Raw genomic sequence first — 21,121 nt, 5'->3', positions numbered from 1 at the left:
GTCTTGTTTAATGTAGAGATACTGTGCAGCAGCACTTCCTCCAGATGTTTCACATTAAAAGCCTCCACCTGCCCAAAATCCAGAGAAAGACAGACTGACAGACAGAAAGTTCCAGTGTTTAAATAAATGTGTAATAATGGATGTTGTCTTCTTCAGATTGATCCAGAGCGACAGACGGAGAGCAGAGAGGGACGACGATGTATGAAAATGTCCCAACAGGTAAATCCTCTCACCTGTTCAACATTTCATGAAGCTCACTGTTGGAAGTGCAGATGTTACCTGATGAATCCGTCCTGTGTTTGTCCTCAGTGTCCTCAGGGGAGCGCCAGCAGGTACTGGGAGCTCTGGAGCGTCTGCAGACTAAACTGGCCCAGAAGGAGGAGTGGACCCACAGTGAAATCATGGGGAACCTGAGGGAGACCCTGCAGAGTCCTCTGTTCACCCACATCCTGACCCTGCAGCACTCCATCAAACAGCTCCGCAACCAGGTGAGGAGCTACAAACACCTCAGAAAGACCAGAGTGTTCAGATCACAGGTGGACAGCAGCAAGTTCAGGTGTGAATGTCCCCAAGACACACTGAAGACAGATTAAAGACACATTTCAGATCCGATGAGTCGGGCCACATTCAGAGCTCCTCTGGGCCGCATGTCTGGTCTCTGCTGACCTGTCGGTACCAGCAGCAGCTGTTTGTGAACACACTGCCTGTTTGAACCGAACCAGTAACAACATCACCAGACTCCATTAACAAATGTAGGGATTTTAAGAGTTGTTGAGTTAAAACAAACTTATAATCATTGTGAAACTCAGTCTGTCACAGATTCTAAATCACTGGTGCCTTCTTGTAGATTCATACACTAAACAGTAACAATACAGGCTCCTTCTTTGTACCCAGACTCCCTTAACAAATGTGTCAGTTTAGTGAGTTGTTGAGTTGGAGACACTTTATAAACTCTGTGAAACTCTGTCTCTGACTCATTCTGCATTATTTGGACCTTCTTGTTAATTCAGCAAATGTTCTACATGAACTTGTTTCTGTCTTTGAGTAGAAACATGGAGTCTGTTTGTCTCAGTGATGGACGGTTGGTTTCATACAGAGCAGGAAGTGACATCACATCACTGAGGTCACTCCAGGTGTGAGGTTGAACTTGAAGCTGTCCACTTGTGATTGAATCCCCTGTCAGACGTGTGTGTTGCTGCGAGTGTGTTCAGTGAGACGTCAGCAGCTGGTTCTCTTCCTCTCACTGTAATATATGTGAGAGTTTAATCAGCAGCTGTATTTACAGTGTAAAGTTGCAGCAGCTCTGCAGACTAATGAATGTTTCCCCTCCGATGTGACATGTGTAACTCCGCCCAGCTGTTGACAGCCTATCAGGTGTCGGTACACTGCCGCCTCCTGTCCAGCACTGTGACCTGTGAGTGGCGCTGAGCGGGGACATTGAATCCCCTCTGCATCGCCATCTGTATTCAGCTCCAGCCCGCTCTGACGTGGAGCCTTTACAATAAACAATCTGCAGGCCAAATTAAGATAATGGCAATAACTGACGCTGGGCTTCATATTCTAAGTGCTGCGAAGGTCAGAGCTGAGTCTATGAATGCGTCGGTGGAAGCTGGTGGAGGGTATATGAAGCAGGGACTTCTCTCTCTTTCTTTATTTATTTTCCCTCCATCCCTCCCTCCCTCCCTCCATCCCTCCCTCCATCCCTCCCTCCATCCCTCCCTCCATCCCTCCCCCGGCTCTCTGCGGATCTATCAAGCTTTAATATCTAGTGTCTTGGTTTGAGTAACGGCCTTGTCGAGGCGGTATTGATGAAATGGCTCGGGATCCTGCTCCGTCAGCCTGGCCTAAATAAGCCGCAGACTGATAAGTTTCCACAATGTGAGTGTAAAGGTCATTAATACATTACCTGTTCAGAGAGAGAGAGCTGCAGAGGAATCTATTGATTTTCTTTTTCCCTCTCTCCTCCCTCACTTACCCCCCGGCCTCCACGCTTCATTCTTTACCTCCATGTCTTTCTTTATTGTCCACAACGTCCTTGCATATAAGAGAAACTCTCTCTCTCTCTCTGTCTCTCTCTCTCTCTCCCTCTCTCTCTCTCTCTCTCTCTGTCTGTCTGTCTCTCTCTCTGTCTGTCTGTCTGTCTGTCTCTCTCTCTCTCTGTCTGTCTGCCTTTCTGTCTGTCTGTCGCTCTGTGTTTTGAGGTTGGTGGCAGTACGTGTGTGGACGCATGTTTCTTTGTTTTCTTGTTCATGAAGTTCAGTCGAAACTTGAAAATGTGACAAGATGAATTTATGGATTAGAGTCTGAATGATAGAATCTGCTCTGCTGATATCATCTTCTTTCAGACAAATCTGTATTGATGTGATGTCAGCTGAACACAGAACCAGCAGTAAAGTGTCAAAGTGGGTCTGAGGTCATTCAGAACCACAGAAACTGTCACAGAACCACAGACGCTGTCACAGAACCACAGACTTTCCACAGAACCACTGATGCTGTCACAGAACCACTGATGCTGTCACAGAACCACTGACGCTGTCACAGAACCACAGACGCTGTCACAGAACCACAGACGCTGTCACAGAACCACTGATGCTGTCACAGAACCACTGATGCTGTCACAGAACCACAGACGCTGTCACAGAACCACTGATGCTGTCACAGAACCACAGACGCTGTCACAGAACCACAGACGCTGTCACAGAACCACTGATGCTGTCACAGAACCACTGACGCTGTCACAGAACCACAGACGCTGTCACAGAACCACTGATGCTGTCACAGAACCACTGATGCTGTCACAGAACCACTGACGCTGTCACAGAACCACTGATGCTGTCACAGAACCACTGATGCTGTCACAGAACCACTGATGCTGTCACAGAACCACAGCTGCTGTCACAGTTTGTTGTTCACAGGTCGTGATGTGTTTGATACGGTGATGAAGAATCACAGCATGAATCCAGATCCATTAAATCAGACAGTTATGTCATATTACAGACTGTTCCTGTAAATGGGTCACAGAACCAGAACTGTGTGATGCGTTTGAGTCGAGTTACTAACTTGACAGCGACGTTTTCACGATGACTGAGCCGCCTGATCGTCCGTCTTTACGTACGATCAACAGCTTCATCACGTGTTCATGAAACACAAACATTCTGACTGTCAAACTACTTCATACGTATTTATTTTCATGGACCCAAGATGTTCTGGATATTTAGTTTTTATGAGTTTGACAGCACCAGAACTCTTAGATAATTTAACTGTTTCACTACCAATAACAAATCTATACTTTTACAATCTCTTACCTCAAAATTCTTCTTAGTTTTGATATAATATATAAAATATAACAAGTTTTTCTGTATCACAAGTGATTGAATGTAAATGTATGTTGATTGTACAAGAAGTTTATTTGAATCTGAATATTGATCCTCAACCAAACAGAAGAGTTGAGGTTCTCAGTTGTTTGTGTTTTAAAGGTGCAGTACGTAGGAATCTTTGTTTAAGTATCAAAAAATCATCAAAATAATGTCAAGAAATATCATTTATGATATTTTTGTTTCCCTCCCGCCAGCGTTCGGTACCCTGATCCTCCTCCGGTCCAAAGCCGCTCTGCTAGCTGTGAAAACAACACTAACGCTCGGCCAGTGCTCCGAGCTAACAATCCAGACCGCTACCTGCACCGCTAACTGACTAACTAGCTAACAGCAGCAGTTAGCGGTCAGTCAGGCAACATGCTGCCCCCAAACAAACATGTTAATAGATTAATGACATGTGTCAGTCTGTACATCTCCAGACCAGGTTTACAAAACATGTACAGTATCACTTCCTGTCTGTTAACCTCTCTTCCTCTTCCTCTTCCTCTTCCTCTTCCTCCTCCTCTTCCTCCTCCTCTTCCTCTTCCTCCTCCTCCTCCTCTTCCTCTTCCTCTTCCTCTTCCTCTTCCTCCTCCTCTTCCTCCTCCTCCTCCTCTTCCTCCTCCTCTTCCTCTTCCTCTTCCTCTTCCTCTTCCCCTTCCTCTTGTAGCTGAGCAGTATGCCTCCTGATGCCAGCAGTGACTTCAGCTTCTCTAAAAAGGGTCAGCTGATCATGAGCGCCGTTAATCCAGCCAGCAGCTCGGCCCCGCCCAACCTGTCCGCCTCCTCCTCCATCCTGACCAATGGCTCGTCTCCGCCCATCCATCAGACTCCGCCCTCATCTGACCTGCTGCAGAAATGGATCCTCGCTGCCTCCAAGGTGGGTGGAGCCACGACACACCGACACACACCTGCAGAACACACAGCATGCATATAAACTCTGTGTGTATGTGTGTGTATGTGTGTGTGTGTGTGTGTGTGTGTGTGTGTGTGTGTGTGCGCGCGCAGGGCCGACACACGGAGGTGGTCCGTCTGACCCGGCCTCTCTCTGGCGGTCTGGGCTTCAGCGTGGTCGGTCTGAATCCAGAAGGAACCAGCAGTCAGGGCGTCTTCGTCAAACACGTCCAGCCTGGAGGCATCGCACACAGGTTCACTGCTCCACCACATGACGTCACACTGATCAGTGTTTTACAAACACTTTAGACTTTACATCGCTGCAGATCACTTTCCAAAATATAGGCCGCCATTTTGTTTTCTTTCTTCGTAAACATAAAGTACGACCTGAGATTCTTCGAGTGTCACGTCTGCATTTATTTCTGCAAAATTTAGAAGATCAGTTTGAAAATTGCACAGTTGGTCTGATCTCACAGCAGGAAGGTCATTCTGGAATAAACCGTCTGTCAGGCGACATCATGATGACATCATGATGACATCATGATGAGCTTTAGTAAACTGTAGTGGAGCTGAATGATTTGTGCTCCTGGGCAGCGTTGTGGTTTTAATGGCATTATTTCCTGTAAATAAACTGCACAGCTGAACTTCTGATCTGCAAAGTATTTAAAATAAGAGAAGGTTAAAAAAAAGTATTTCTTCATGAGAAAAAACAACCTGATGACGAAACGTGTGTTCGATCTTCAACATGACAGAAAACAGACACACAGAGAGAACAGGCCGGACTTTAATCCAACAGTTTGGTAGTTTATGAACATAATTTTAATGAGTTTCAGGTGAGGAAACTCTCCAGGTCTCTTTATTGGTGGAGAGATTCATGCTTTTCATTAGTAGATGTTTTTTAATAGCTTTCTAAGACATTATTTATTATGAAATTGGAAATGTAAAAGAATCACTCCGCCTGAGTCTGCAGTGAAATATTAAACATTTGATTTATTGAGTATAAAAGGCACAAACTTGACAAACAGAACAACTTGTGTGATGTCACTGAAACATGTGAGTGACTGATGTCGTGGCTGCAGGGACGGGCGTCTCCAGGAGAGGGACCAGATCCTGGTGATCAACGGCAGCCCTCTGGAGCCGGGGATCAGCCAGCAGCAGGCCCTCGCCCTCCTGCAGCAGCCCGGAGAGACGGTGGAGCTGGTGGTGGCCAGGGACCGCCCACTCAACGCATCATCACAGCCTGCCGCCGCCATCAGCACGGTAAGAAACGTCTGAAATCAACTCAGAAGACCAGCCGTGTCTCTTTGATATGAGACGGGGAAAATTTTGTTTATGATCCACAAACAGTTTCCAGGTGATTCAGGACAGTTTGTCAACTTGTCCTTTACTTCGTATTTTACAGCTGCACCTACAAAAACCTCTAAACATAATAATTCCCCTAAAGACACAGACACATCCTCGTATTTAGTATTCAGTGTGTTTGTGTTGGCTGGCTTCAGCTCTTTATGCTAAGCTAAGTTAAGAATGTCTGGACTCGTCACACACAGACATGAGATCCATATCCACCTGAACGATTCACCATCAAAATACAGGAGAAATCATAAAACATCGAACTTCTCCAGGACCTTGTTTTTCACGTGACCCCGTGTGGGATCCCGACCTCTGGTTCGGTTCTGTCTCCAGAGACGTTCTGATGAAAGCCCAGCTGACAGGACTCAGATGTTCTCAGACAAGGTGTTTTTAAAGTTCACGTTATGTTTCGTCTCGTTCTCTGACTCTCTCCTGAAGTTTTGATGACAGGCGCTGAAACACTCTGGAGGATTTGGAGGATTTCTCTGGTTTGAACTGATGTGAGAACAAAACTCAGCAACATGTAGAACAGATGTTGTTTTTAGACATTTTAATGCAGGAAAGTTACATATAATCTCCTCAAGTCAGACAAAACTACTGCTAATGAATTGGATTCTAACCCTTTGATTGTTAACATATTCTCTGATCAGTTCTTTTATTTCTTTTGGTTGCTACGGCGACAGTTAGCTTACTCAGCTGTGCTAGCAGCAGATTCTTAAAACTTGAGTAAGAGATGCTGTTTAACTGCAGATGTTTTCTGATACTTAACTTTTATTGTCGTAGTTTGAGAGAAACAAGAAACAAGCTGAGAGCGTGAAATAAAGTCATTTCTTAATCGTTAGCATCCGTTTTACAGTAAAAACAAGATGTTCAATATGTAGTATCTCTAAAATTATATTGTCCAGAATATTAAAGTGTCAGTTGGTAAACTCACAGTTCCCTGTTGTACAGTTAAATTAACATCAACTTGTGCATGTTGAGCAACAAAACCAGATGTCAGCTTTTCTCATTTTGGAACAAAACTTGAAAGAAAATTGAAGTCTGAGTTTGCACATTCGTTGAGTTTTATGACTCCATGTGAAATTATTTTTAAGGTCTGATCCTGAACCAGCAGATCTGCAGCATCACCACAATCAGCTCCATACTGTAACACACACACACACACACACACACACACACACACACACACACACACAGACACACACACACACACACACACACACACACACACACACACACACAGAGCTTGGCTGTCACTCAGAACAAGCATCGCAGCGAGGGCGTCAATCATGACTGGAGGTCACTTTGAGGCCGCGCCTCTGTATCGGAGTGAGACCTCCTGTTTATGAAGAGCTGTAAGTCTGCTGACATTGACTCTGATGATTTTTATGACCTGAGAGCTGATAGGAAATCAAGTTAGTGCTCCACGCGCTGCAGCGCTCCTGACAATATGTATTTAAGTCTGTGGAGGTGCGATCAATGAATGTCGACATGACGGGCGAGTCAAAGACTGGCAGCGAGGCAGGAGAGAGAGAGGGACATGCAGAGGAAGTGATGTCACTAAACTCAGGTCTGAGATGAGGTCAAAGGTCAGACTGACCTTCACCTGAGGAGGGAGGCAGAGAGGAGGTGAAGCTCCTGACTGCTCACCTGTTTCCCTGCTGAGGATTCTGGGTTCTCTCTGCGCTCCACTACAACTTCACAGAGAGAGCCGGTCGGTCCATAGATATTGTATCGTGTGTGTGTGTGTGTGTGTGTGTGTGTGTGTGTGTTGGATATGAGCATGAGATCCTCTTCATGGACAAACATGCAGAAGTTTCTTCATAAACAGAGCAGACGGAGTCAAATGATAGAAAACATGAATGAATGCTTGAGTTATTGGAGGTATGGGATGTGAAAATGTTGGAGAACATTAAAATAATGAGAAGAAGAGTTTCCGTCAGACAAACGAGGCGGTGCCGGAGCGGAGCGGCTCTGGACTGTTAATGTGAGCTGAGGATCACAGGTTAGTCTGAGCTCTAATGATTCTGTTCGCTCTATTGTCGCCTCATTATCACACAGAATTACACTGTCCCTCTTGTTTGTTACCCTCCTCCTCCTCCTCCTCCTCCTCCTCCTCCTCCTCCTCCTCCTCCTCCTCCTCCTCCTCCTGCTGCTGCTGGCTCATTGGATCCGGGCCACGTCCTGCATACCGGGCCTCCGATCCTCCTGCTTTTGTTTTATTCATGTCCCGTTTCTATCGAGGTCACGTTTAATGGAGCCGCGGGCATAAAAACACAACTCTGGCTGTGGTTTTATTGCCGTTGTGCTGGCCCGGCTAACTGTCCTGTCTCCTAAAGCCGAGCCTCCCTGCTGGGCAGGTCCAGCTGTCTGTCCAGGAGTCGGACCTCCCGGATCTCTCTGCTGGAGCCGGTCCGACGCTGCTTGTCGCTGTAAAGTCGCTCATAAAGACGGATATAAATCAACTGGTCTGATATGATTTTACAGCTTTTGTCTATTTAGTGAATATTTTCCCACCATCAATTAGGACAATGTGTCGGCGAATGCACTCTGGAGTTTGAAGTTAATTTATGACTCTCCTAAAAATGATGAAAAGCAGAAAGAAGAGAGATAAAAAATAACAGATTGTGTAATTAAAGAAACCTGAAGGGGCTTTTAAAACCGCCTCGACTCAGAGGAGGTGAAGAGACGAACAACTGGAGGAAGTTTAGAAACTCCTCGGGTCACCTGACCGCAGAACCGAGACTCAAACCTTTCTCCCAGCATGCATCTCACTGACATCTGATATTGATCCGTTCTGGGGTTCGTTTTCTCTTTTAGGCGGAACAAAAACATGAGCAAGAAGTTTGTCTGAATAAAATAGAGTCAAGAAATGATATAAATCTGGTCAGAACATGTGAAGCTGACCAGAACGATTACACAAAAACTACTCAACAGATTTCCATCAGGCTCAGCTGGAGGATCAGTCTCAGCCCGGAGTAGACCTCATTAACTGTTGGTGCTGATCCAGATGAAAATAAGGATCCAGGAATTCTTGTGCCGTGGTCGGAGACGTGATGTCCGTCCTGTTCTTGTCTCAGAGACGGCGCGAGGGAATTTCTTCACATTTTGAACAAATGTCCACTCGGACTCGAGGATGAAATGACTTGATTTGAGGGGTCAAAGGTCATTGTGATCTCACAGAAGGATAAAGAGATGAAGTTGAGACATTTTCAAACTAAAGGTCTGCTGTGACCTCATGATGTTCAGTTATTCAGCCTCACAGCTCAGAACCAGCAGAAACAGTTTGTCACTGTGAGTCCGGCTGCATGTCAGCGTTTGTCTCAGCGTCTCATGAGCAAATACACTGTGATGTGAATCCCAGTAATGTCTTTTTAAGCATGTTTAAACTCCACAGCAACAGTTTGTAACAGATTCATTGTTATGAATGTAAAGTTTCTTCTCCTTCATAAAAGACTTAATACAACAGTTTCCAGCGGCTGACGAGGAGCGAACATCAACAGTAAACTGATCCTCGGATATAAAGTCTATAAAAACTGGCTGTCAACTTTAATCTCAGACAGTTGCATCAAACTCAGAAACACATTACAGCTGACGGTGTTGCCGTTTGTGGTCCAAACAACAGACAACACGTGTTTCCTCACATCCAGTCAGTCGGTGCAGAACCAGAAAGAGTCCGACTCGTTTCCCTTCAGGAGACGACCTGCAGTCACAGATCGTCTCCTGTGGAGAGACTGAACTTCTGCTGCAGAGTCCAGAATCCAACATGTTCCGGTCGATCCGACTTTATCAGGCGGCGTCCTGGGATCAGCTGAGAGGGAGGTTTGTTTCATTAGACAGAGGAAGACCTGCTATCAGATCAGAGCACAGCCGTGTGTGTGTGTGTGTGTGTGTGTGTGTGTGTGTGTGTGTGTGTGTGTGTGTGTGTGTGTGTGTGTGTGTGTGTGTGTGTGTGTGTGTGTGTGTGTGTGTGTGTGTGTGTGTGTGTGTGTGTGTGTGTGTGTGTGTGTGTGTGTGTGTTGCAGCCTCTCATTGATCAGCAGCTGGTATCAGAGAGGAGGAAACACTCTCCGCTGGTAATTACCTGCTGAGGTTCAGTGTAACGACCTTTCACCTGAGGACAGATAAGCAGGCAGCGGCTGTGTGAGTCTGAGCCAACAGCTGGAAACACACAAACAACACGAGTGTTACAGTTTGTTAATTCATGAATCTGTTTGACCGAGTCGATCTGCTAAAAACAATAATTGGATCAAATCGTTGCGTCTGCAGCTGTAACAGAAGCGGCTCCGGCTCAAAGTGCAGCTCGTTGACTTCATCAGGTGGATTTCTACATTTCTGACTCGAATATCAAACAAGTGGACGGATCCACTGAAGAGCCGCTCACATGTTGAGTCCTTAAAGAAAAGCAAAATCACAAACACAACTGTGTGAATAAACTCAAAGATCTTTGGGAACAAAACTGTTTTTTCTTTCATTGAAAAATGATTAAAAAAATGAGTTGTGATGAGCAGAAAAACAGTAAAATACAAAAACATGAGACATGATGACATCATGATGACATCACAGCTGTTGTTTCTTTGTTATCAACATTTAAAGTCAGATTTTCTCTCTTTAAGATAAATATTTGGAACACACAGGTGAATCTGTGAGATCTGTTATTGCTGCAACAGTAATCGATCTGTTGAATTGGAGCCTTTTGTCCGCATGGATTTTCTCTCAACTTTTCTGAACGGCTCTGGTGACGCTCATTTTCTCTCTGTCTGCGTAGACGATAATATTTAGCGTAGTTTGTCTCCTGTGGATCGTACAGACACAGATCACCGCATTCTGTTGTTATAGAGACAACACGCTGGTCTCTGACAGGTTTTTGGTAATCCATTAATCGGTCATCGGTTATGAGCAGTTTGTAGAAGTGAAGATGTCGGCTCGTTACATGTGAATATTTCTGGTTTCTTTCCTTCTTTTGAACTGAACATTTTTGGGTTGTGGACGAAACACTGATCTACATTTTTCACCATTTTCAAACAAAATAATCGACAGTGATAATAATCGTTAGTCGTAGTTCTTTACATGTCACACAGAGTCAGACACCTGTCACAGCTGTTGATCTTCTCACCTGGTTGTTGACGTGTCAGCAGGATCAGTGGGGTCACCTGGAGGAGATCGAGCTGGTGAACGACGGCTCTGGTTTGGGCTTCGGCATCGTGGGAGGGAAGACGGCCGGCGTGGTGGTCAGGACGCTCGTCAGGAACAGTGTCGCTGACAAGGTGAGTTAATCAGCTGATTGTATCATTAATGAATCATACATACAGACCTCAGTGTGTCAGGGTCTCCAGGTGTGTTACTGCTGCAGGCGTGTTAATGCTGCAGGTGTGTTACTGCAGCGGGCTTGTTACTGCAGCGGGCGTGTTACTGCAGCGGGCTTGTTACTGCAGCGGGCGTGTTAATGCAGCGGGCGTGTGACTGCAGCGGGCGTGTTAATGCAGCGGGCGTGTTACTGCAGCGGGCGTGTGACTGCCGCGGGCGTGTTAATGCAGCGGGCGTGTTACTGCTGCGGGCGTGTTACTGCAGCGGGCGTGTTACTGCCGCGGGCGTGTTACTGCAGCGGGCGTGTTAATGCAGCGGGCGTGTTAATGCAGCGGCGTGTTACTGCAGCGGGCGGTGAGCGCGGGCGTGTTAATGCAGCGGGCGTGTTACTGCAGCGGGCGTGTTACTGCAGCGGGCGTGTTACTGCTGCGGGCGTGTTACTGCAGCGGGCGTGTTACTGCAGCGGGCGTGTTAATGCAGCGGGCGTGTTAATGCAGCGGGCGTGTTACTGCAGCGGGCGTGTGACTGCCGCGGGCGTGTTAATGCAGCGGGCGTGTTAATGCAGTGGGCGTGTTAATGCAGCGGGCGTGTTACTGCCGCGGGCGTGTTACTGCCGCGGGCGTGTTACTGCCGCGGGCGTGTTACTGCAGCGGGCGTGTTACTGCCGCGGGCGTGTTAATGCAGCGGGCGTGTTAATGCAGCGGGCGTGTTAATGCAGCGGGCGTGTTACTGCTGCGGGCGTGTGACTGCCGCGGGCGCGTTAATGCAGCGGGCGCGTTACTGCTGCGGGCGTGTTACTGCAGCGGGCGTGTTAATGCTGCGGGCGTGTTACTGCAGCGGGCGTGTTACTGCCGCGGGCGTGTTACTGCAGCGGGCGTGTTAATGCAGCGGGCGTGTTACTGCAGCGGGCGTGTTACTGCAGCGGGCGTGTTACTGCAGCGGGCGTGTTACTGCAGCGGGCGTGTTACTGCAGCGGGCGTGTTAATGCAGCGGGCGTGTTACTGCAGCGGGCGTGTTACTGCAGCGGGCGTGTTACTGCAGCGGGCGTGTGACTGCTGCGGGCGTGTTACTGCTGCGGGCGTGTTACTGCAGCGGGCGTGTGACTGCTGCGGGCGTGTGACTGCTGCGGGCGTGTTAATGCAGCGGGTGTGTTACTGCAGCAGGTGAGATGAAGTGAGACTGATGAATAAATTTAAACTGATGGATCAGATGATTTCAGGACTCCATCATCCGTCTGGCAGATGTTTGGAAACATGAATCTTTCTCCCTCCACATGTGGGAACACAAAAGCTCTTGAGCAACAGAAACCTGAGCAGCAGAAGTTAAATCTCAGTGGAGACTTTCTACATAAATAAGAGTAAAACCAGGAGCAGTGGATCAGAGCAGGCAGCCAGACTGAGGGAGGAATTATCGCCTTGTAAGTGGATTAATTAGATCAATTAGATTAATTGGACAGAATTAATTTATCTGCAGAGACGAGAAAAAAAGGTCCACACTGACGTTTTCCTGTTCAGAAAGCTGAAGACTTTTAAAGTCCATGGATTTACTCTTTATTCATCTTCCTCCTCCTCCTCCTCCTGCTCCTCCTGCTCCTCCTCCTCCTCCTCCTCCTGCTCCTCCTGCTCCTCCTCCTCCTCCTCCTCCTCCTCCTCCTCCTCCTCCTCCTCCTCCTCCTCTCCTCCTCCTGCTCCTCCTCCTCCTCCTCCTCCTCTCTCCTCCTCCTCCTCCTCCTCCTCCTCCTCCTGCTCCTCTCCTCCTCTCTCCTCCTCCTGCTCCTCTCCTCCTCTCTCCTCCTCTCTCCTCCTCCTCCTCCTCCTCCCGCTCCTGCTCCTCCTCCTGCTCCTCCTCCTCCTCCTCCTCCTCCTCCTCCTCCAGAGATTTACCTTTTAGTAAAATCTTCTTGGTTTCTGCTTCGTTCTGATTGGATAAATATATAAGACTGCAGTTATTCATGTAAATCTTTACCTTCCCTCTGATTGGTTCCCCTCCTCCCCTCTCCTCCAATCAGGACGGACGTCTCCGTACAGGTGACCACATCCTTCGCATCGGGGCGACGCCCACCAGCGGCCTCACCAGTGACCAGGTGGTGAAGGTGCTGCAGGGCTGTGGGAGTCGTGTGAACATGCTGATCGCCAGGGACCCCCGGGGTCAGAGGTCAACGGCCCCGCCTCCCCCACCCCCTCCAGACTCCGCCCCCGTCTTCTCCTTACCCCCCCGACCCCCGGACCTGCCCCAGCGCCAGCCCAGCAGGACGGTCAGAATAACAAATTTAAATCGATACATATTGATGACTAAATATTGATAATTCATGTTAATCATCACGTTTTAGTCATCAGTCATTACAGTCGGGGTTAAATATTGATTATTAACATCAGTTAAATATTAATCGTTACATATTAAACTTGAATCTTCAGAAGATTAAAGACTGTTTTTGTCGTCTGACGCAGGTAGAACCTTAGTTGGACCTCATGTTCTGTCAGAAGTGTTCACACAGTTTATTTTGATAATTGAGCCGTTAATTTATTGTTATTAATGTTTTTACGGAAACTTGTCATTTTATTATCTCAGTCACAGAACGTCTTCATGTTCTGGTTCAGTGAGACGCTGACCGTTTTTGGATTTCAGTGCTTGTCGTTTGTTTCTGTGTGTTTTATTATCAGATGACTGATTATAAAAACTCACAGAACAAACGGACCTGATGTGCAAAGGTTCTGATTCTGTTCAATCATTTAAGAGAAAATCAGAGATGAATTTCTATTAAACATAAACTGGCTCAAGAAACTTTGAGAGAAGATGAATTGTTTTGTTTTCTCTGCTGCTCAAACATGTTCTGGTTCAGCCCAACCTGGAGGGATACGAGATCCACGAGGTTCCTCTCATCAAGAAGGACGGGCAGAGCCTCGGCATCTCCATCGTCGGCTGCAACCCTCTGACCAGCCAAGGTGGGACGAGAGTGAAACAGCAGCTCAAGTACACACAAACAACCAAATGCAGTAAACCCAAATAAACACACGAGCAGCCGGGCCAGAACCGGACAACAGAACCACCGCTCCAGTTCAGGAGTTTTAAGGCACTTGAGTTTTTCCATTTCCTGCTAAAGCCAAATACTTTGTTACTTTGCACATTTAGTTTAATAATAAAAATATAATCTGATATTATAGATTAAAATCAAATGCATTTAGTTTAGTAGTTAAATAATAAATTTCACTGAAGTTCCTCCATACTGAGAACTTTTACTGCGTCAGGTATTTTCCGATGTTTGAATACTTTTGTCCTTTTACTGAATATAAATTTAAATGTGTGGATTTTTACTTGTAACTGAGTACTTCTGGTTGCCTGTTTTACTTCAGTACTCGATTACTTCTTCCCGCTCTGTTACACGCAGCCTGGAGTCCTTCATGTTTCTCCACCTGTAGGGCTTTTATTTTGAAGCAGCTTTAAGGGCCTTTATATTTCAGTATGTTGAGGAATTCATTTAGATATTTTAGTCTTTGTATCATCAGAATCATCTTCACTGTTTACACTCTCTCTCTCTCTCTCTCTCTGTCACTGTGTGTCTGTGTCTCTCGGCCCGTTCAGATGCAGTCGGTGTGTTTGTGAAACATGTGGTACCGGGCAGCGCCGCAGATCAGAGCGGAAACATCCGGATCCACGACCGACTGATCGCTGTAAGAACCTGCTGCCTGATCCGGGTCGTTCCTGCGGGTCTCTTGTTTCTGTCCTCCCCTCCTGATATCTCTACCTGTCTTTCTTTACAGTTGGATGGTGTCAGTCTTCACGGTCTGACCAATCAGGAGGTTCTGGAGGTGATGAAGAGGACGGGTCAGACTGTCGTCCTCTCTGTAGTCCGGAAGAAACCCAGAGGCCTGGAGAGATCCCTGGATAAAGGTATTTACCTGTTTTTTCTGCAAGAACCACATCAGAGACACATTAGAGGATCGTTTCTCTGCCACGTGGAGACGATCTTGGACCTGGAGGCTTTGGGCCCCTGAGGATCTGGACCTCAGAACATTTACCTGGTTGGTGATCCAGTCTGAGCCCCATTAGAAGATTCAGTCACTGAGAACAGATCAGCAGACCACGACTGTGTCTGCAGAGCCGCCCTGCAAACAACTACAGCACATGTTAAACAGTAAACGTCTCAGTGTTCAGAGCCGGGAGCTGAAACATGGAGGAAGAATTAATAACTAACAAATTAAATCCTGAGTTCATCGTTATTATAACGGTGATGAATTATTGAACAGGATTAGTCAGAGTCAGAATCAGAACTGTTCTGTGCTGGAAGAATATGATAGTTTTATGGTATTTAAAGAACTAAATAGTTCCTGTAGTGTCTTATTAGCCTTTTTAAACTGAGTGTCGTTATGTCGACTGTAAATGAATCTCATACAGATGTAGATGTCTCAGGCTAACGTGCTGAAGCGACTGTGTTGGGAGAGAAGAGAGAAGTTAACTCTGTGTTAAACTTATCGCAGGTTTTCTTCCCATTTCCTGTCTGCAGCTTCTGTCCTCTCTCCCAGATTAAGATGACAAATTTGTTTACAAGTCGGTGTAATTTCCCCAAACTCTCCACAGAGCGCCTGCGATTCCTCCGCCAGCGTCCACTGAGATTAATTCCCCTGCTTCAGGGTCATTTTTTTGTGTTGCGATGGGCCGGCGGCCTGCACTGGTCAGCCTCTGGGCCAGAGGGAAACAAGTGATTTTTTTTAACAGAGCAGAGGAGTGCAGGGCTCTTATCTCCTCCAGACGTCTTTTATTTCATTACTGAGGAAACACAGGACTGGAACCAGCCGCGACTTCTCAACTTCTTATATTCTGCTCATTTCTGGGGCTCCCTTATCTACAGAGACCTCTGATGAGTTATGATGAGCCTGACAGGAAAATACACTTCAGTTTTATAGATGACCAACAGCCAGGAGGTCAGAGGTCAGAGCAGCCGGTACCTGCAGGGACTTTACACAGACTTTAGCTGGAAACGGCTTTAAAGATGACTCGTACAAACAAGGACGACAGAGCATTACTGGTGGAAATGCACATTCTTATTGTGTGTGTGTGTGTGTGTGTGTGTGTGTGTGTGTGTGTGTGTGTGTGTGTGTGTGTGTGTGTGTGTGTGCGTGTCAGTGGAGAGGGGGGAGTCTCGCGTGTCATTGAGGAGATCGTTGGAGGTCAAGGCTCGCTCGTCTGGGTTTGGTTTGACGACGCCAACAACAACGTACTCCAACGCAGCACAGCTAACAAGGGGTGAGCACACACACACACACACATACATACACACACACACACACACTGGGCTGTACAGACATAAAGTAGAAGCAGACTGAGGCCAAAAAACACTTAACCGTTTTGTATTTAGTAGATTAACTGTCATGATTATAAATGGATGTTTATAGTCGACTCTTCTGCCAAGTGAGATTTTACATCTTAACAGCTTTATATTTCTCATTTTTACAGTTTTATATACTCTAATTATTTAAATAGAAATAAAATAAACCGTTTCCTAAAAAGACTGAAGCTTCAGATGTGTCTCTGTGAGTATTAACACTCTGATCACTTTAAACCTAAAACTCTGGTCATCAGTCTTTAAGAACCCTCCTGCAGACGTGTCGGCGCGCCTCTACCAGCACTCCTCTCTGAATTATTTCCTCTCTTTTTATTCCTCATTAGCTTTACTAAGTGGCCAAAACGCCACGCTAACACTTAGCACGCCGCCTGCCTGCTCCCGGCCAACAGATGTAAAGTGTCCGAGCTGTCTGACAGCCTCGCAGCGATGTATTACCCTGTTTATTCAGCCAAACGCTGCAGATTAATTGCACTGTGAGGGCCGAGGTTAGCAATGCTAATTTAATCAGAGGCTGTTGTTGTAACACCGCCAGACCTGCTGCAAAATACCTCAACATGTGAGGAGATTTGTGAGAACATGGAGGTGTTTTTCTTGAGCTCAGCAGAGGTGGTTTCCTCCCTGAACTCCGTCTGAAGGCTCAAAGAGCAGCCTGTTCATCCTGCCGCTGTGTAATCTGCTCTGACTGTCGCTGCTTCATGTTCAAACTGCTGCAGGGAAAAGAACCAGCTACTCTCCTGTGACTCAAGGAGGCATTGTTCCTGAGACGTGTGTGTGTGTGTGTGTGTGTGTAAATGCATTAAAACACACACACACACATTCACAGTCTCCACAGTTGAAGTTGCTTACTTTACAGTTTACATTTGAGTCATTTAGCTTTTTGCTTCAGAGCGGTGAATTCCAATGAGGTGACCGTCAGCAGAGAGCAGAGATGTAGTGAAGTGTTTGTGCTGCAGCAGAACTACAGGACCGGTTTTCTCCTGGTTCTGCTGCAGAGACACCAGCTGTGGGACACACTGAGTCTGTAGGAGCAGACATGATGGAGCTGCAGCATCACATGCAGTAGTACCACACAAAAAGAAAACACACAATACTAAATTGCACCACGAGCACAGAGATCAACAGTCCCGTCCTGATGGAGACGTCGTGATGAGCTCGAGGACACTGAGCTGAACATGACGTGATGTGTTTAAAACCTTCAGAGGATGGACTGACCGTCTGTCCAGAGAGTGAAGAAACAACAGTGTTGATGTTCTGTCACTGTCTGCTGAAGTTAGCATGCTAACAGCTAGCCTCCTCAGTCTGACAGCCTGCAGCTTCACTTCACTACTGAGTCCAATAATCAACAACATGAACTCATAAATGTGAAATTTATTCTATTTTCTATTTGATTCTATTTTCATCATAAACAGGAAAATCCAACCGTCCACCGTCTGACCTCCAGTTTGTGTCTCTGACTGAACTCAGATCAGTTTAATTCCCTCGTTAACTCGTCGTCACACTCACTTCATTCAGACTGGACACAAACTGAGTCACAGTCACCAGAACAGTTCTGTTTGTCTCCACAGTCTCCTCTGGTTCGGTCCAGATCAATCCTCACTTCACAGTAACATGAAGATGTTCTGTCTCTACACGCTGATGATGTCTGACTCTCTCTCTCTGTCCTCTCCTGTCTCTGGAGTCACAGTGCTCCACTTTACTCTTTTTTAACTTCTCTGGTCAGTTGGTAGATTACATTAACTTGACTTGGTGAAGAGCTTCTTCATCATATCACACCTCTGTGTTTTTACTGCAGCGCTGTTTGTTGGTCCGTCTCTTCCAGTGTTACGTTTCTGCAGGTTTCACTTGATGAGCTGCAGAAAGCTGCTGTGTTTTAACGGCTGAGCTGTAATTTTACATCTGTTCCACTGCTTACACAGGCTGTTCTGTGTGTGTGCGTGTGCGTGTGTGTGTGTGTGTGTGTGTGTGTGTGTGTGTGTGTGTGTGTGTGTGTGTGTGTGTGTGTGTGTGTGTAGCTACAGACGCAGAACTGAGGGCTAAATGGGAGGCGGCTCTGGGACCACAGTACCAAGTTCTGGTGAGGCAACAACACAACGTTACACATTTTCACTGATACTGACCGTCCTTAACGCTCAATACTGGTGTGTGTGTGTGTGTGTGTGTGTGTGTGTGCGCGTGTGTGTGTGTGTGTGTGCATGTGTGTGTGTGTGTGTGTGTGTGGTCAGGTGGTGAACTTGGATCCCGTCATCGAAGACGATGCAGAGCTGCAGAAATCCTCTAAGGTGAGAAACTCTTCAGACACCTGACCTGAAGCTTCGTCAGTCTGAGCTGAGTGAACCTCAAACTGAGCTGATTACTATGATTTGTGTTTCATCCTTTATATTTTCCCTCCTGACGTCTCGTCTCGACGCGTCCAGCTGCTGCCCGTCCACATGCTGCGTCTCGGCGTGGAGCTGGACTCGTTCGATGGTCACCACTACATCTCCTCTGTGGCTCCTGGAGGCCCCGTGGAGAAACATGGAGTCTTGAGACCAGAGGATGAACTCCTGGAGGTAAAGTCATGCAGCTGGATGTCTGAAGGTGTTTCTTCCTCTTCTTCTTCTTCTTCCTCCTTCAGTGCTCGCTTTCTTTGAAAGCCTCCTGTTCTCTGTGATCTGCTGTGTTGCTGCAGGTCAATGATGTTCAGCTCTACGGGAAATCTCGGAGGGAAGTTGTGTCATTCCTCAAAGAAGTTCCTCCTCCGTTCACTCTGGTCTGCTGTCGACACCCGACCTCTGACCTGGAGCCAGGACTGGACTCTGAGTCTGAACCAGAACCTGAATCAGCTTGGGGGCCTGGACCTGGACCTGGACCAGTAAAACAGTCACAACCCAGTGTGGAGGAGGTGAGATTGTCAAGGAACACAATACAACTCAATACAACACAATACAACACAATGAATGAGATATTTTCTTTAAATCTAACCCGACTTGACAGAAAACAAACGACTTGAGACTCGACTGGGACCTGAGAAATAAGACTTGAACCAAATAACCAAATGTATGTTTACAGCTCTGAAGTTTGTTCTGCAGTTAGAAAAGTTTGTACGTGTCGAAGTGAAACGTACGTTTGAGTCTCTGCGTGTCGCGTTCGTTCAGATCGAGATGAAGCTGTCGTCGATGCTCTGCAGTCACACAGAACTGAGAGACGACGACGCTGAACAGCAGCAGCTCGCTGTCAGACAGGTAACCTGTCTCACTCACCTGTCTGCTGTTTCACTGCACACACACACACACACACACACACACACACACACACCCTGATCACTGGAACATATTCGGTGGGATCAGTTGAGAAGCAGAATAACTTTTTAGTATAAACAAAGATGATTCAGACTTTTTATCCAAAGTTTAAATTTGTTTTGTGAAAGTTAAAATAAATAAATTCATGTTAGAATTACATTTTACAATTTACATTTGAGATGGAAAACAACATTTAGTTTCCTGTTCGCACACTTCAGCAGAACTACACAGTTTAAACTGCAGCTTGTAAGTTAAAGCTAGCTGCTCACGTTGCTCCAGCTAACATTAGCTTCAGCTACATTTAGCGTCTTTCTGACCATCTGAACATCTGAGTGAGGGAGGAGCTGAGATTCATTCCTGAGAGAAATTATTATAATAATAATAATAATAATAATAATAATAATAATAATAATAATAATCTAAATAACTGAATTCTGGATATTTGATGGTAGTTTGAGTATTTACCTTGTTTGTTGTCTGTGTGTGTGTGTGTGTGTGTGTGTGTGTGTGTGTGTGTGTGTGTGTGTGTGTGTGAGGAGCAGGTTTCCCCGGTTCAGGAGGTGCTGATGGAGGTGAGGACTCAACACATCCAGGAGGAGGAAGAAGAGGAGGAAGAAGAAGAGGAAGAAGAAGAAGAAGAAGAGGAAGAAGAGGAGGATGAAGATGAAGGCGAGCTGGCCATGTGGTCTCCAGACGTTCAGGTGTTGGAGCTGCAGAAGGAGAGAGACAAAGGCCTCGGCTTCAGCATCCTGGATTACCAGGTAACTGTAACTGTACTCTGACTACTGCTGCAGCACACAACAGTCCGTCTGTAACTAAGTATATTTACTCAAGTACTGGAGAGCAGATCTGAGCTGCTTTGGGTGCCTGATGGTGGACACGCTGACGGTTCTGAGTGTGGTATCAGAACTTTTACTGTTGTAAAGAGTCTAAAAGCATTCTGACTGCAGACTGTTGGACTTCATCTTCCTGTTTGTTCCTGAGTAATCAAGACGTCGTCATTATTCTGATGAGTCCTGGATGAGTTCTGGTCTCATGAAGTGAATCTTTGACTCATTTTAAAGGAAACTTCCTCAGATTTTTGACTCAAAGGCTTCATGTTTAGAATCGTCTCCGTCTGGGGAGTAAATTTGGGAAATCCTGTTATAGTTTTCTCCCCCGCCCTGTTTCACTTTATCTGTAGGCTCAGCTTCACCTCCAAGACCTCTGCCTCCTCCCTCCTCTCCTCCCTCCTCTCTTCTCCTCCTCCTCCCTCCTCCTCCTCAGTCAGCTCCAGCTGAGGCGTTGGGGGGAGCTCCAGGTTAACTCCCTGTTGGTTTACATCCATGTCAGCCTGCACATACACATACCCCCGGGCTGTGTGTGTGTGTGTGTGTGTGTGTGTGTGTGTGTTCAGTTAAAATCATTATTTTCTTTGAAAGGAAACATAAACCAAGTGCTGAGAAACGAGAAATTAACACTTACACTTCATTTACATGTAATCAGATTGAATGAGATGTCTTGTGCTTGAGGCTGTGGTGTGTGTGTGTGTGTGTGTGTGTGTGTGTGTGTGTGTGTGTGTGTGTGTGTGTGTGTGTGTGTGTGTGTGTGTGTGTGTG

At 46.5% G+C, this 21,121-nt stretch overlaps 1 protein-coding gene across 1 annotated transcript in view; it reads left to right on the top strand.

Moving 5' to 3' along the window:
• patj (PATJ crumbs cell polarity complex component) overlaps positions 1 to 21,121 on the top strand; it is a 94,324-nt gene that overhangs the window by 2,153 nt on the left and 71,050 nt on the right. Inside the window, exons 2-18 of the mRNA XM_030433556.1 lie at positions 157 to 219; positions 310 to 488; positions 4,024 to 4,233; positions 4,362 to 4,501; positions 5,327 to 5,507; positions 10,733 to 10,864; positions 12,913 to 13,158; positions 13,744 to 13,846; positions 14,484 to 14,572; positions 14,663 to 14,792; positions 16,026 to 16,145; positions 18,258 to 18,319; positions 18,468 to 18,524; positions 18,660 to 18,794; positions 18,914 to 19,126; positions 19,380 to 19,466; positions 20,066 to 20,284. Of these exons, the coding sequence (XP_030289416.1) occupies positions 198 to 219; positions 310 to 488; positions 4,024 to 4,233; positions 4,362 to 4,501; positions 5,327 to 5,507; positions 10,733 to 10,864; positions 12,913 to 13,158; positions 13,744 to 13,846; positions 14,484 to 14,572; positions 14,663 to 14,792; positions 16,026 to 16,145; positions 18,258 to 18,319; positions 18,468 to 18,524; positions 18,660 to 18,794; positions 18,914 to 19,126; positions 19,380 to 19,466; positions 20,066 to 20,284 (2,325 nt within the window). The 5' untranslated portion in view covers positions 157 to 197. The remainder of the gene's footprint in view (positions 1 to 156; positions 220 to 309; positions 489 to 4,023; positions 4,234 to 4,361; positions 4,502 to 5,326; positions 5,508 to 10,732; positions 10,865 to 12,912; positions 13,159 to 13,743; positions 13,847 to 14,483; positions 14,573 to 14,662; positions 14,793 to 16,025; positions 16,146 to 18,257; positions 18,320 to 18,467; positions 18,525 to 18,659; positions 18,795 to 18,913; positions 19,127 to 19,379; positions 19,467 to 20,065; positions 20,285 to 21,121) is intronic.

The sequence above is a fragment of the Sparus aurata genome, chromosome 11, assembly GCF_900880675.1.
Source record: "Sparus aurata chromosome 11, fSpaAur1.1, whole genome shotgun sequence".
Taxonomy (NCBI): domain Eukaryota; kingdom Metazoa; phylum Chordata; class Actinopteri; order Spariformes; family Sparidae; genus Sparus; species Sparus aurata.
The sequence above is the reverse complement of the archived record's forward strand: the minus strand, read 5'-3'. Positions and strand labels throughout refer to the sequence as shown.